The sequence below is a fragment of the Sorghum bicolor genome, chromosome 7 (genome assembly GCF_000003195.3).
Source record: "Sorghum bicolor cultivar BTx623 chromosome 7, Sorghum_bicolor_NCBIv3, whole genome shotgun sequence".
NCBI lineage: Eukaryota > Viridiplantae > Streptophyta > Magnoliopsida > Poales > Poaceae > Sorghum > Sorghum bicolor.
Genome location: NC_012876.2, coordinates 51,194,535 through 51,209,583, shown reverse-complemented (window position 1 = coordinate 51,209,583; position 15,049 = coordinate 51,194,535). Strand labels below are relative to the sequence as shown.

Here is a 15,049-nt window from a genome sequence, read left to right as displayed (position 1 = left end):
TCTTTTAGCTAATAGTAAAGGACGAGTGGTTTTATATCTAGAGCTCCAATTTATGTTCTTTACGAGCATTTGAGGAGAAGTCACGCCAAACAAAACATAATTTTTCTCATGATCATCAATCACCATTGTACAATGGTACTCCATCGTTCTAAATTATAAGTCATTCTCATTGTTGTACAATGATATTTTCTCTATTCTAAATTATAAGTCATTATGGCTTTTCTAGTTACAGAGCTTTTGTTATGAATCTAGACATAGCATATATCTAAGTGTATAGCAAAACCAATATTCCTAAAAAACCAAAATGACTTATAATTTGAAATAGAGGGAGTATATGTATAGAGAGACTGAAATTAATATAGGGACTGTTTAGAACTCTTTTCACTCCATGTTTTTAGTCCGCGTTATATTTTTTTAGCAAACAAGTGCAGCTCAAACTCAGCTCTAGTAAAAAAAGATGAAGTTAGATAACAAAAAGTCTATTTTTTTTATGGAGTTACTCTATGGTAGAGTTGACGGTATGTGAAACAGAGTTGGCCATCTTTCTATTTCTTGTCACTATTTTTTTTATTAGGCTCTATTTGGTTTTTCCATCCTAAACTTTAGTCACTAGGTGTTTGGTTTGGGTGCCTAAAAGATATTATAAGAGACCTTTTAGTCATTTTTAGTTAGGGTGTTTGGCTCCAAAGTAACTAAAAGGTAATGTTTAGTCTCTTCTAGCAATAATTTAGTGTCTAATCGGCTAAAGCTTATTTACTTATAAATAAGATTAGATTTAGATTACTAAATTTTAGGAGGAGCTAACCAAGCAGGAAGCTTCAACATGAATCAAACGCCCTCTTGAGTGGCCTCCAGAGCGACGTTTTACCGACTGGCACTTTTTTACCGTTTAGCGTCGGTTCAGTTAGTTTGGTCTGAATATTTCTATTCCTTGCTATTATTTTTTTATTTTAGTTTCTCAAGTTGCGGCTGCAGTGATTTTTGTTCATTTAGAAAACCAGAGAATTGACTGATGTCTGATGGGGACCAAAATGAAAGACCAGAAAGCTTTCTTGCCTAACAAACCACAAATAGAGCCTCACTCGTCTACGCCTTTTAGTTCGTCCAAAAGCAAAAAAAAAAAATCAAGATTCTTTGTTATATCGAATCTTGCGACACATGGATGACTTGTACAATTTGTCTGTAATTTGGAGACGAATCTTTTGAACCCAAATAGAAACGAAAATGCTACAGCACCTAAAACTTTTCACCTCTTCAACTAAACAAGGCCTCATTGTTTGATGCCATTGCAACTGTCAGCCGCAGGAACACTAGGCCTTGTTTAGTTATAGAAAACTTTACAAAATGGCTACTGTAGCATTTTTATTTGTATTTAACAATTATTGTCCAATCATAGACTAACTAGGCTCAAAAAATCTGTCTTGTAAATTACATGTAAATTATGCAACTAGTTATTTTTTATCTATATTTAATGGCTCTAGACATATGCCGCAAAATTCGATGGGACGAAAAATTTTAATTTTTTTTAAGAACTAAGCAGCCCGTCGGCCAACCAAAAACGCCAATATACTCTTCCGAGTTTCTCTTCCGAGTTTTCAGCCAAAACCTCTATAATTTATCCTTTTGAGTTTCCAGATCTTCGTCACATGTCAGGTTCAGAATTATAGGATTCTGCGAAACTCTACAAGAATTAGTTCTATTTCCACTAGTTTGGGGGATAACTCCCGGTTTGAGCAGGATCTTTGAACTATTCCACTTCTTGTTAAACGTGCTTCAGAAATCAGAAATAAGAAAAGCCAGTGATGAGAAATTTTTTTCTCGTTATAAAAAGAAATGATGATAACTTTTTGGTTGTCATGCATTTAAGATAGACTGTCTCCAACAACACCACCTAAATATAGACTGATTTAAGATTTGGTTAGTGCAACAGACAAAAGTTTAATACTTATTTTTAATCTTCTGCAACAACATAATAACTCCAAAATAACCCTTTTACAAAATAAGTTCTCAAGAGAGATGATGCTCATATTCGAATCATGTCTCTCATGCCACTTAAAATTAGTCTCCTATATAGATACTCCATTAGAGGTGAGGTTATAGATACTGTTAGATGCTCATTTTGGACGTTCACTTATATTTTAATCATGACTTTTCAGACCAACAAACATGCTATTGCAATAGATCTCGAGAAAGTCTAAGACTTCCATGCGATACCATCTAGTGCAATAATGATCTGCATGGGCTATAGGACTTTTTTCTGTACGTTAAAAACAACCAGAGAATGTACATGGCAGATTCTTGACTTCAAAAAGGTGATGTATGTGTCAAAAAATCACAACCATGTCAACAGGTCTTAAGACACGCATACATGTATTCTGGAGCAAAATAATTTCCTGAATTGCTATTGATTTCTGTCACTCCAACAATGGCAGTGTCTGTCAGAAAAAAAAAGAATGGTAAGGGTGGGGCATCTACAAATGGCACGCGGAACAGGATAAAATCTGCAGACGGCTTTTCGTTAGAACTCTGATGATTCTAGTGTAGTAGCCTTGCAAAGAAAATATGCAAGGCCTTTCCTTCGGAAAAGAAAAACAAGATATCTGATTTCAGTATGAACTGGCTCGCACAAGCTTCCTCCAAAGGACGCTACAGAAGATGGCTGAAGAAAACAAAATTTTCTCAATACCGATTCAACCTCATTCTCTGCATATTGTATGCATTATCCACCAGGCACGGTGTTTGCAAAACTCTTCCTCAGCACAAGCATTGTTGATCGTTATAGCGCTGAACACATCGCACCTACAAAATTATCTTAGTGGTTAGCCCTGCAAAATTATCTGGGAATTTGTGATGAAAATGACAACCAATCCAACAACCCAGTACATGAATAATACACAAGCAAAAATGTGTTCATTTCTAAAATCTCAGAAGTTCAATGTTCACTGCCTTTGGTTATACCATTTATCCACCAATCTTTCAGATTAAATAAATGTGGTAAGCCATATATAATAGATTGAGCGACAGATTTAGAACCTCAACAGGACCCTTGATCCAGGGTCCCAGGGACCAGTTCAGGGCACGTTTGGATGCCACCTATGTAGGACATGCCAAATCTTGGCCGCTGGCCAAACTTTGGCAGCTGATTCAGCCGCCCCAAATCAGCCGGGCAGGGACATCAAATTGAACTGGAGATTAGCAGAGCAGATGGCCAACCCAAAAAACAGCACACATCCAAACGTGGCAGAGCCTACTCGGTCAACGGCCGAAATTTGGCCTGGACAGCAAGGGGTAACCATCCAAACAGCCCCTCAGTGCACATGCAGCATGAAAATAACCGACTGCTTTTGTACAAAACAAGCTAATTTGCGACCATTCTATTTACTGCGAAACCATGAAACCATTGCCTTCTGTCCAAAACCTAAGCAAACCATAACTTGGGAAGCCTGCTATGGTTTGTAGTCCAAGATCCAAGGAAACTTGAAACTAAATTTTGGGTTAACTTGTTACAAACAAGACATCCGCTGGTCATAAACTGCTAACTCTAGCAGGTCCATCATTGAAATTCGAAATCCAGAATAAATGCTGAAGAATATGCTTTAGCTTTAGTACTCATAGGACATTTGCAGTTATAACAACTGCAGGGTAAGTTGAATATAGATATGCTCCCTAGCTCTATCCCCCATTTTACTTCCACACTGAAAAAGGAAATTATGCTTTTTTTTTTGTTCATATGTATCTGTTACTTCTCGTGTCCTCAAAGTTTCAGTACTCATAACATAATGATTGTCCAAATACAGGATATAAAAATCAGGAGACTGAAAAATCTGAGAAAGTATGCAAACAAAAGGACATAATCGCATGGAAGCAATCATCAAGAGTCAGATTTCACCAGTAAGAAAAATAGATCATTAGAACAACGTAAACATATATCAAACAGAAAGGAATCAAGGTCAAGGTCAAAAGATGCCAACCAACCTGAGGGCCATGATGAACAACACAGTTTTGCTTCATTTACATGCTTCACAGCAAGGCCAATCATCCATGATCCTACACTAACATCATCATGGGCATATGTCCGGAGAACAGACCTATCACAAAAAATAAATATATATATACATAAATATAATTAATGGACATTTCTTTTCAGCTCCTTGTGAGAGAAGGATATAGAATTTGTGCACAAGGTTGCATACTTGTTTATAGAAATGAACTGAGCTATGGCCCTTGATATGACAAACATTTCACCAGAAGCGTGTCGGAAGTACCTATTGTTTGACAAAAAGGAAGTAGATGAGCCACAACAGCAATTGATTTGAATGTTAAATCTAGTACAAACAATAAATGCAATAGAAGCTAAAATTGCTTAGGCAAGCATACTTACGATTTCCCATCACCAAATTTCCACCAGTCTGGTTCATACCACTTATGGGTTCTGTTTTCAGTGGAGCTCTAGTTTAGTTTGTCAAAAGAAGAAGCACCCAAACAGGGAAAAGAAAACTATCAAGTTCCTAAAATGAATTATTGTGAACACTCACGAGTCAGAAAAAACCTCGCCCGATTTCATGCAGCCTATATAGACACGGGGCTTGTCCCAGTGAGTTTCGAGCATTGCACTCAAAGTATCTGCAGAAAAACAATGTTGTTCCATGTGAAGTACAGTTCCCGTTAATATTTCAAAACAACATCTACGCAAGATTACAAACAATTGTTGACAGAGGCAATCCAGTATTCCAGAACATGCAGAATGAGCATTTTAACAAGTCAGCAGAGTTCAAAATATTAATAGTCATTACTTTTTCATGTAGAGGCATCATAGGTTATGTAAAACGTAAACCACTCATAGAGCCCCTCAAAGTTAACAGATGGCACATACCAACGTTTATGTATATATCATCATTGACCTTAGCATAAAATGCAGCATCAAATGTATCTGCTGCATTCGCAAAGAAACTTTTTGTCTTCTTAGGATGCTCTTCATCTGACTCTATATGATCATCCTGCAATGCCACTTAATGGTCAAGTTCCAAAACTAAATCAACAGCATGAGCTAAATTAGGAGTAAGCTTTTATTAATGGCAACATTCATCTTAACACCTTTTTTTTTAGTTATATCAAACTTTGATGCTAAAAAATCCAAAGGACTGTACTATAAAATTACTAATGCATATATAATAAAGTTAAACAAAAGCAAGAACCACCAAAGTATATGAATCTTTAATCAACATTAAGCAAAGAGCACAGAAAGTACATAAACAAGGTTATCGTTGAATCCATCAACATAGAGTAGTACTACAGAATCAATTGTTCAATCAGGCTTACCAAGATCAAGAAATCCCTGGTGCTCCTATTTTCTTCATCAATCTCCCTATCAAAAGTATCTCCTCGATTTGCACTACATATGAGAGAACTATCAGATATCTAAACCTCATATGTTTATTCCAGCTGGGTAATGGATATCAGGTACCTTCTTCCAACAACAAAACGTACTACAATGCCTTTTTCTTCTTCTAGTTTCTTCAGCATTGAACCTGCGCAGACAAGTACAATTAAACAACACAGATAAGTAGGATATTATACACAACACTAGGTTAAGAGAATAATAAAATAAGAATTGTATTTTTTTCAATTTATAAACAGAAAACAAATTTAAAACATTAATTTAAAGATAAGGGTACTGTATCCATAGTAATCAAAACTGGGTCATTTGTTTCAAAACACAATCAACAACATACAAGATGATAAATGACTAGGATCAAATGGTACCTGTCGGAAGCCATGATTTCCTGACAGCATCACGGTAGTTTTTCCTCCCAAAGCTAGTCATTATTCCAATAACAATCAGTGGCTTTTTCCCAGAATGAGTTCCATTTGTCTCAGGATTGTATTTGCCAACAAAACCTTCATGCTTTGCTGCAGCCAGCTCCATCTCAAGCGATGCCAACCGCTTCCCTTGCTGCCTAAAAAATGGAAGATGTTTACACAGAAGCAATTATTACAGCTCCAAACTCCCATACTACAACAAATTCTGCATGTTTGGAGCACTAGTTCCAATCAGACAGCAAATACAAAAATTCATACTTTCAAACGCATTAAGGAAATTGTCAGGTTGTGCATTGAAAGGCAATTTTGGCATATAACCTGAAAGGTTAGAAACTTAGAATTACCTGCATGCAACAACCTTCAAGGTATCATCCACAGATATTGCTGATTGCCCCTGAATCACATGCACAAGAGAGTTAATGGGGCACTTAAATAAGCAGCACAGGTGGATAGTTCCGCTAGAGAACAAAAGAGCCACATCTCTGGTGCCTACCTGGCCTGTTCGTCTGTCGAGCTCCTTAATGAGATAAACTCTGTTCTGAGCATCCTGCCACAATCTGAAATTCAGGAAGTCAACAATTTTTCCTCTACAAACAGCAAAAGGCCAAAAACACAAACGATTTCTAAAGAGGGACAGGTTTTTCCGTTACTATGATAATCCAGATCAAGTTAAAAGGTAAGGTGCCTGACAACTAAGATTGGTCTTCATCAATACTAGCAGAAAAAGGGAATACTCCACTCATGAACAGTGACACTGCAAAATCAGAGTGCTGCGGAAACAAGTACTAACATCGCAACAAAATGTGAGCCTCGCACTGGATTCCGTTTGAGAGATCAAAACTTCACCCGCTGACCGCTGTTCTAAAATGCACCACCGGCTGGCGGCTGGATCAAAACTTCCCTATAGCAAGGAAGCCATGGTAGCGAACATACAGGGATCTAGACTCCACCCACGGGTGATCGGTATATACCATGAGCTGCTCCCGCCAGAGAAATACAGGGATCTAGACTCCACCCACGGTTGATCGGTAGCACACGCATCCCAAACGATCAAACACAAGAACCCAAGCAGGCGAGCATTCTCAGGAAGAAACTAATGACGGAAACCGGCGGGCGGGCGGAGACTCACCGTCCGGCGACGTAGAAGGAGGCCATGGTAGCGAACATGGCGAGCATCATGGCGGACATCGGCGACCGCAGCGCCCCCACGGCGGACGGCGCCTGCCGCCGCGCGGGGCCCTCCCGGATCTGCATCGGGATCTCGAGCTCGGAGACCTTCACCTGCTCCCCGCCCGCGCACTCAGCACGGGCCCGCCATGGCCACCGACGACGAGATCTCTGAAGCCGCTTTCAGAAAAACTCGGGCGCCCAGGGGTTGTTTGGTTCCGGGAGCTTCCTCTTGAAGCCGCCACGGGGGAGCGGTGGCGGTGGCGGTGGCGCAGCGCAGGCAAGGGGTGAGAGACTGAGAACCCTATGGAGTGGCCACGGGCTGCCGGACGGTTGGTGCTTGGTGCGTTACGAACAGTTTTGGTGGTTTCTCGGGGCAACGATTTGGAGTTTGGAGAACCCTATGAGGCGCAAGGAAGGAGACGACGGTTGATTGTGTGCTATTTGTCGGCCTGGCAAAAAGAGGAACAAATATACTGCTGCAACTACAAGAAACGCATGACTCTAAAATGATTATTAGAGGTTTAGAAGTATAGAAAGTAATAATAAAGCAATAATCCTTCCTCTCACTTATTTATGTACTACTAAAATTTGTTGTAGTTTACTGCATACGACGAAGTTGTATTGACAGGTGTCAAGAGCTTACTTATACATACCACAACATAGCTAAATATACATTTCATAGATAAAGAAAATAATAATAACTTGTGGAATTAGATTTATGGTATTAAATACCTTTCTGATGTATATTTTTACTGTTATTATTAGTTAAGAAAAAAATGTAATTGTTTTCTTATAAATTTTTAGGCCTCCTTTGAAACGCAAAAATAGAAAAAAAAAAGGATTAGAGTCAGCACGAAACTTGCAACCAGGAAAGAGAGGTAGATACAAAGGAAAATTTCTATGAGGTCCAACCACATGTTAATTTTCCTAAAAAAATTCCTATGCTTTTTATGAATCCTATGGCAATCCTAAGAAAATTCGTAGGGTTTAATCCTTTGTTCCAAACAGATCTATAGGAAAGTTTCCTATTGGATTGAATCCTTTAAATTTCTAAGTTTTTTCTTTTGTTCCAGAGGAGGCCTATATATTGTGTATTCTCAATTGCAAGAAGAAGATAAGAGGTGAATAAATTTGGGCAATGATAAGTAATTTTATTTTTTACGAAGAATCAACGGCGTTTTCAACAAAGTTACAAAAGTCACTCCCACTTAATGCTTGGGTATAAGGTAATGCATTATTCAAATAATTTATTTGACATGTATGTACATTTGCGTTGTATCTATACACCAATTGTTATGGCCTAACTTTATACTGTACATACATGTTCTTTTAAGTTGAGAGAAAAATTGTTCGTCGAAGATGTACAAACATCTTAACTTTAAAAATGATTAGAACTAGTCTTAGTTTATGGCTTTAAGGCTAATATGTGAGCTACTTTAGCTATATACTCTTGAGGAGGAAAAAAAATATGTCACTCTAGTTTTATTATAATTTAAATTGTTCTAAATCTAATCAAGTTTATAAAGAAGATCATCAAATTATGTGAGGAACATTTGGAAAATATGCCATGATGAATCCCATAATATTTGTATGGCAATATAATGTCGATATTTTATAAACTCAAATAAATTTAAGATAGCTTGATTTGTAACAAAATTAGAATTTTATTTTTCTCCAAAAACAGTACATAAAAAGCTCAAAAAAGGGTACCCATAGATGGAACGAGAGCTAGCAAAGGTGAACCTTTCATGTCAAACATATTAACCAAACTAAAAGTGTGTTTGGTGCATATGGTTAGTTAATTCATAACCACTATTTGTAGCCTTAGTCTGTCTATACATGGGTCTAATAGGTGCGACTAGTCTTGTAGCGAAGCCTGTTGCTAGCCAACTAACTTACCATTATCAGCTAATTTGGATGAATTTTTAATCCTAACTAATATTTAGCTCTAGTTAATCAAACATGCTTTAATATGTTGTTTTTTTTGTGGAAATAGTTTGTTTGCATTTGTTTTGCCTAAATAGTTAAATACACTTAGATTTGTAAAAACATCTCTGAGATGACGTGCTACCATGCATACTATCACCTTCCCTCTCGTCATCTCAAAAAAACATGTGTCCACAAGTCTCTCTCTACATTGCTATTGGCACACTATCACTAGGGCCTTGTTTAGTTCCCAAAAAAATTTATAAAAATTTTCAGATTTCCCGTCACATTAAATCTTTAGACGTATGCATGAAGTATTAAATATAGACGAAAATAAAAACTAATTACACAGTTTGGTCGGAATTGACGAGACGAATCTTTTGAGCCTAATTAGTCCACGATTGGACAATATTTGTCAAATACAAATGAAATTGGTACTATTTATATTTTACAAAATATTTTGCAAGTAAACAAAGCCTAGGCTGAGGCATACCAAATGTAGTTGCCGTTCTCAGCTAGCTATTATGTCCTTCCTATGTGTAGTTGTGGCTAGCCCACTATCGAGAGCTCTCCGTCATGGCGCTAGTTCTCATTGAGCTTATTAGGTGTCCTGCACTTGTTTAAATTCTCGATCCTATTCCTAACTTCTAACCTTCCTAGATTCCAAACTTTTGCATACCTATGTGGTAGCGTTATGTTAAATATTTATATTTATTGTGAGTGGGAGAATATGAAAGCGAGTTTGGGATGATAATATTGTTGGTTTTAGGATGGGGAAGATGGGGGAAATGAGGTTGAGATTGTTTTTGTTGTTGATTTGTTGCAGAGAAGTGCTTCTCCTTGCTCCGCGTTGCTAGCTTGTCACTGTTTATAGTATAGGTGTTTGATGAGATTCCTAGGTGAGTTATAACCTATAAAAAAGTGATGAACAAAAATTAACCAGCATTTTTATCCTTCCTTGACTCCTTGCTTGAAGTATTCTCCCTCTGAAAAGAAAATCAAGAGGAAATTGGTTTCTTGAGGGCACCAATAGACTTCAAAAAAGATATACATGTAGGTATAAAATTCATATCATGACAAGCATGTGATTTAATTCACATAGTTTAAATTAAAGGTGTTGGAAAAATCATTACATTATAGTTACATGAATAAAAAATGGAGGTTAAACTTAGCTAGTATGCTGAGGTGCTTAGTTATATAAATAGGGAATATTTAATTAAATAGTGATATGGAACATATAATTTGAAGTGTTTCCTGGAGATAAGTGTGTATGATGGAGATAAGAGAAGTTGCCATCTATCTTTAACCAAAGCAATAATATCTACCAATTTATATCTATATCTCTTATAAAACTAATCTTCACCACATGTCTATCTTAACATGCAATCTATCCACATCATTCTTCACTAATAATAGAGAAGCACGGTGGCAGTGATAGGCGCCATGCACGGGGGAGCAGCTTGGAGAGGGCTGAGATCCACGAGGATAAGCTGTGGTGGATAGTGCACATGATATGTTTTTTTTTATTGTGCACATGTGGTCTAGCAAACCAAAGCTCGAAGCCAAAAACCAAACAAATAATAAGGATAGCATCTGATTTCTGAATCCCTTACCTACCAAACATAGTCTAACATTAATCCTTTTCCATTTCAAAACGGTATCCAAATGTCATCTCAATGTAAATTATCTACATGATCTCCGCTTAATTTTCATTTCCAATTCTTGTAATCTTCGCAACAACACGCAAACGTATCTCCTAGTTACCAAGTGATGGCATATAGTATTGGAAAAAAATCAAGGTAATTATGTTAATTTTAGAGTCATTAAAGGAACTTACATAATATTACTGTTGTAGAATAAGTATCATTTTGTTTTTGTCTATAATAAACAGAAAGCTATACTGCATCTATCCTTTTTAAATATGATCTAGATTTCGTGCATATAAAGTTTTTAAAATTTTACTAGTTTATATAAAATATTAGTAATATTCTATATTTCTAAATAAGTGTATTATAAAATATATTTAATGATTAATCTAACAAATATTTTTGCCAAGGTACGGTCGTACGGAGGGAGGAAGACGCGAGCAGCCTTGCCAACGGCTCGGTGTACAGGCAGTCCAACCGGATCCACACGGCACACGGCGCACGCACTCGGCCTGCCGTCTCACTCCCTTCCGGCCTGCAGGCGCACTTGTCTCTCCCGCTCTCCCGCCGCCGCCGGCTCGTCGACCCCCTGCGGCGGAGCGAGATCCATACATCCCTAGGAGTGGCTTCTTCTTCTTCTTCTTCTTCTTCTTCTTCTTCTTCTTCTTCTACTGGTAAGGAATCCCTAGCCTAGCTGTCTAAGTCTCGCTTGGATGGGCTGTTCATGCTGTCCTCTAATAATCAGGATCTTCCTCTGTGGGATTGGGATAGTCGCTCTCGCTCCAACATCCGAACCCATAATCACGGTGTTCCTTTTTGGGATTGGGATAGCTGCTTCAACATCCGAACCCATCCAGCTTGTTTGGGATTCATGTGCCGCGAGGGGTTTGTTGCAACTGAAGCCCCATCGCCACCGCCGCAGTGTTGCTAGGAGCCATGTAGTGGGCTGTGCCCCTGTAGGAGGTAGGATAGTGGTGACGGTTAGCACCAGGTCCAGGTGACCTTCATATGATATCTTTCTTGCTTCCTGCAAGTCGTTCCTGTACCTTTCAGTTAGGCTAGATGTGATCCGTCTCACACCCAAGTGGGATTTCCTGACCGGACTGTCCCTGAACGTGTATTTATGCTCCCTTCACTCGTATTCAAGGACACCTCACTGAGTGTACTATTTAACTGAACAAAGGCACAAAGCATTGTTTCCGCTGTACCATTAAATCTCAACCCAACAGAGCGTAGTTTCAGTCGATTTTGCAACATGAAGTTTTTCAGGAGACACATTGGGGAAAAAGAAAATACTAGGTATAGAACCATGTCAGGAAGCAAAAATTCCTTGTCAGATCATTGATGCATTGAGAAGTAATTTGACTGGCTAATTACTGGGCCATCATTGTGAAGGAAGATGAAAACTATCTTCAGATGCACCACGTTTTCATTTTTTTTCCTTGTTTAGGCTAAGTGTGGTTGTAACTGTTTGGAATGTTATTTGCATCCTGTAAATCTGTTGCTATCATTAGTATTTTTTATTATCAGCAAGAGGCCTTAGTATGACCCTTCACTACTGTTTTTTAACTGAAGTCTTTTGCTCATATATCAACCACGTTATTGTGATGAATTCTTCCAATTCCCACTTCATCCACTTGAAGTTGTTGATATTTTGTGGTTATTCTCCAACCTTTCAATCCTCAATACTGTGAATGCTTGCTCACCCTTCATGTAATTAGTTAGGTCGGTCTGAGCCTGCACTCATTCATTTTGGAAAACTATTCATTTCAGTGCTCAGTACTTTTTTGTTCTCTTCATGAAAAGAATGGTATCGTCAGCATATACTGACGATCCTTGGTGTAATACACAATATTTTAAACAAGGATCACATATACCTGCTTCATACTAATGCATCATTAATAACATCATCCATCATCTTAGCTATGATGTTACCTACCTTGCGATAGTCCTTGCTGACCCACCACTTCTCCCTCTCCGATTTAGCGTTGATAGCAATATCTTCTCAAAAGTTGACATGATCAACTTAGGGGATTATAGTCTAGCATTAGTCTCTTTGACTGTTTTCCTTGCTATGCTTCATAGTATGTTATATCTGTGATTCAGTGGACTTTATGGAAATACTATTTCATTGTGCTGTGTGCTGACATTGGCATGTTTTGTTACTCTTCTGCTATTCTTCACCATGGATGTTACATCAGCTTTCTTCATTACTAAGTCCATACCAATTTTTTACTCTCTCTCTGCAATTAATCCTTCTGGCCTTGTTCTTAATGATCTTTTTTTTTTCAGCACAGCATATTTTGTGTGTGGCTGCAAAGTTCTTAATTCTAGAGGAGCAAGATGGAGGTTATTGTCATCATCTCAGTTGTCATTCTTTTGGCACTAGGAGCTCTCTTTGTGATCCCGAAGTCACAAAATAAAGGTACAAGTTGCATTATTTATTGTAGTAGCTCGACCTAGTTTTATCTGAGCAACTCTTGAATTGCAGGTAAATCAAAGGGAACTGATTCAGGAGCTGGAATGGTAAACTTCTCAATTCTAGTTGGCTAGTTTTCTTAAGCCTACAAATGCATGCTACAAGACAATTTTTCTCAGATTTGCACCATAATACTTATAATATTTTAGACAGCTTGAAGAGATACATACCTTTTTTTTGTCTTTCTACATTCAGACATCTAGGAGCTTTACGAAGGAAGAGATATCTAAACATAACACAAGGAAGGATTGTTGGATAATCATCAAGGACAAGGTTGTATAAATGCATTGGCCACCTCTGTTTGTCCCTATTCAATGCCCCAAGACTTCAAAATAAGGAAATTCAAATATTTTGGTCTTTTAAATTTGTCTTTGGTGGTTGAACCAGGTCTATGATGTCACTCCTTATGTGGAGGAGCATCCAGGTGGAGATGCCATTCTAAATAATGCTGGTGGTGATTCCACGGAGGGTTTTTTTGGGTTTGTAACTTCTTATATTGCTTCTTGTACCTCATAGCATTCTGTCATTGGTTCAGCACTTCAGTGCCTTTCATGGAATTGTTTCTTCAGAAATTAGAAATTAGCACTTGAGGGTGACACTGATTTTAACTATTCGTCATCTTAAAATTATGGTGATCTAATGGAATAGACTAGTGAAGATTTAGCAACATTATTTTAGCTTTGTTCCTACTGCAAACAATATTCCATGAAGACTTGGCACCGCTTCAGATATTCTGTAAGAAAACATTCAAAAGGAAATAATAAAAAGGACAATGGCAGTATTGCCATAATGATAGGCAAAAATGGTCAGTTTTTTTGTTTCTTATGCTGCCTATCCAGGTATTGCTACTGCTAACGTTTTCTACAGAAATACTATACACAAACAATGTTCCATGAAGACTTAGCACCATTTTAGATATTCTGTAAGAAAACCATTCAAAAGGGAATGAAAAGAAAGACAATGACAGTATTGACGTAATGATAGGCAAAAATGGTCAGTTTTTTTTATTTCCCATGCTGCCTATCCAGGTATTGCTACTGCTAATGTTTTCTACAGAAATACTATACAGAATCAATAGTTCCATAATGGCCCTGTTTGGTTCCCAGGAATTGAGAAGAATTGAAAAATAATTTTTGTAGATATTAGTTTCAATTCATGGGATAAAGTTGTTAGATGCTATTGCAAAGCTTGTCTTATTATTGTTGGTTTTGTTTGCTCTAGAGTAGAATTCATGTTAAATTACACTAGACTGATAGATCAGCTCAAACCTGTTTCCATTTTCAGCTGAGATCCCAATGTGTCCAAATTAAATTGTTTTGCATTGGCTTCTGCAAATGAGATCCTTATTATTTAGCTCACTTTGTTATCTGCACACCTAGCACCACTAATTCCAAGATAGCTATGTGATGAAATGATGATATTGATGGAGCATGTCTTTCTTACCTTTCCTTTTTTCCTGAACTGGCATACGTCATAATACGCCTATGCTAGTGTCGTTTTCATGCTTCTGCTTGAATGGATTCAATCTCTGGTTAGTTTCTGTTTTCCTTCCTCAGCTCTATGACATTCTTCTATCTGGATGCACAGGCCACAGCACGGCACTAGGGTCTTTGATATCATTGAGGATTTCTGCATCGGTCAGTTGAAGGCTTCATGATCATGACATAGGGTAGCTTGTATTGAATTCATGGTATTTTTCGGATATCAAGTTTTGAGAAGCTATATACTATCCATCATTTTAAGCATTGCAACCGTCAAGCATTTGCAATGTCAGTGTAATTGTTCTGCAATTGTTATCTGGGCTGCCCTGAGCTGTGATATAGCAGTTATTTTTTTTTATTGTGCTGAGGCAATGTGAGCACCAGTTCAACCACAACTTGTGTTTGTACATTTCTGTTGTTGGACAAGACTCTGAAACGCTTGTGATTGTTTTGGTTAAATCAGAAACCGTTTCTCATAATCAGATTGTTTTTTGTTAAATCAAAAACCATTTCTCATGATCGCTTCT

General features: G+C 37.7%; 2 protein-coding genes across 3 annotated transcripts; one reads left to right on the top strand and one right to left on the bottom strand.

Moving 5' to 3' along the window:
- Nucleotides 2,283-7,469, bottom strand: LOC8073515 (hydroxyproline O-galactosyltransferase HPGT1). Its single transcript, XM_002444234.2, has 12 exons — nucleotides 6,950-7,469; nucleotides 6,314-6,377; nucleotides 6,165-6,214; nucleotides 5,764-5,957; nucleotides 5,465-5,528; nucleotides 5,320-5,392; nucleotides 4,874-4,997; nucleotides 4,536-4,623; nucleotides 4,382-4,432; nucleotides 4,194-4,265; nucleotides 3,976-4,088; nucleotides 2,283-2,799 (listed from the first exon to the last, which is right to left on the bottom strand). The coding sequence occupies exons 1-12, from the start codon at nucleotides 7,072-7,074 to the stop codon at nucleotides 2,777-2,779; spliced, it is 1,041 nt and encodes a 346-aa protein (XP_002444279.1). The 5' UTR covers nucleotides 7,075-7,469; the 3' UTR covers nucleotides 2,283-2,776.
- LOC8070016 (cytochrome B5-like protein) lies at nucleotides 11,003-15,004 on the top strand. 2 transcript variants are annotated; one of them, XM_002445404.2, is made up of 6 exons: nucleotides 11,003-11,236; nucleotides 12,860-12,987; nucleotides 13,054-13,088; nucleotides 13,237-13,314; nucleotides 13,429-13,520; nucleotides 14,629-15,004. In XM_002445404.2, the coding sequence occupies exons 2-6, from the start codon at nucleotides 12,906-12,908 to the stop codon at nucleotides 14,696-14,698; spliced, it is 357 nt and encodes a 118-aa protein (XP_002445449.1). In that variant the 5' UTR covers nucleotides 11,003-11,236; nucleotides 12,860-12,905; the 3' UTR covers nucleotides 14,699-15,004. The 2 variants fall into 2 exon arrangements, with proteins under 2 accessions (XP_002445449.1, XP_021321138.1); XM_021465463.1 differs by having other exon boundaries at nucleotides 11,022-11,236; nucleotides 12,855-12,987.

What these genes read in the sequence shown, in the direction of transcription:
- LOC8073515 (XM_002444234.2), bottom strand. Translation starts at nt 7,074, where the DNA reads ATGCAGATCCGGGAGGGCCCCGCGCGGCGGCAGGCGCCGTCCGCCGTG. An exon ending in TCGACAGACGAACAGGCCAG is followed by an intron (nt 6,215 to 6,313) that starts GTAGGCACCAGA and finishes CATGTGATTCAG; the next exon opens with GGGCAATCAGCAATATCTGT. An exon ending in TTGAAGGTTGTTGCATGCAG is followed by an intron (nt 5,958 to 6,164) that starts GTAATTCTAAGT and finishes TCCATTTTTTAG; the next exon opens with GCAGCAAGGGAAGCGGTTGG.
- LOC8070016 (XM_002445404.2), top strand. Translation starts at nt 12,906, where the DNA reads ATGGAGGTTATTGTCATCATCTCAGTTGTCATTCTTTTGGCACTAGGA. An exon ending in CTGATTCAGGAGCTGGAATG is followed by an intron (nt 13,089 to 13,236) that starts GTAAACTTCTCA and finishes TTCTACATTCAG; the next exon opens with ACATCTAGGAGCTTTACGAA. An exon ending in GGATAATCATCAAGGACAAG is followed by an intron (nt 13,315 to 13,428) that starts GTTGTATAAATG and finishes TGGTTGAACCAG; the next exon opens with GTCTATGATGTCACTCCTTA.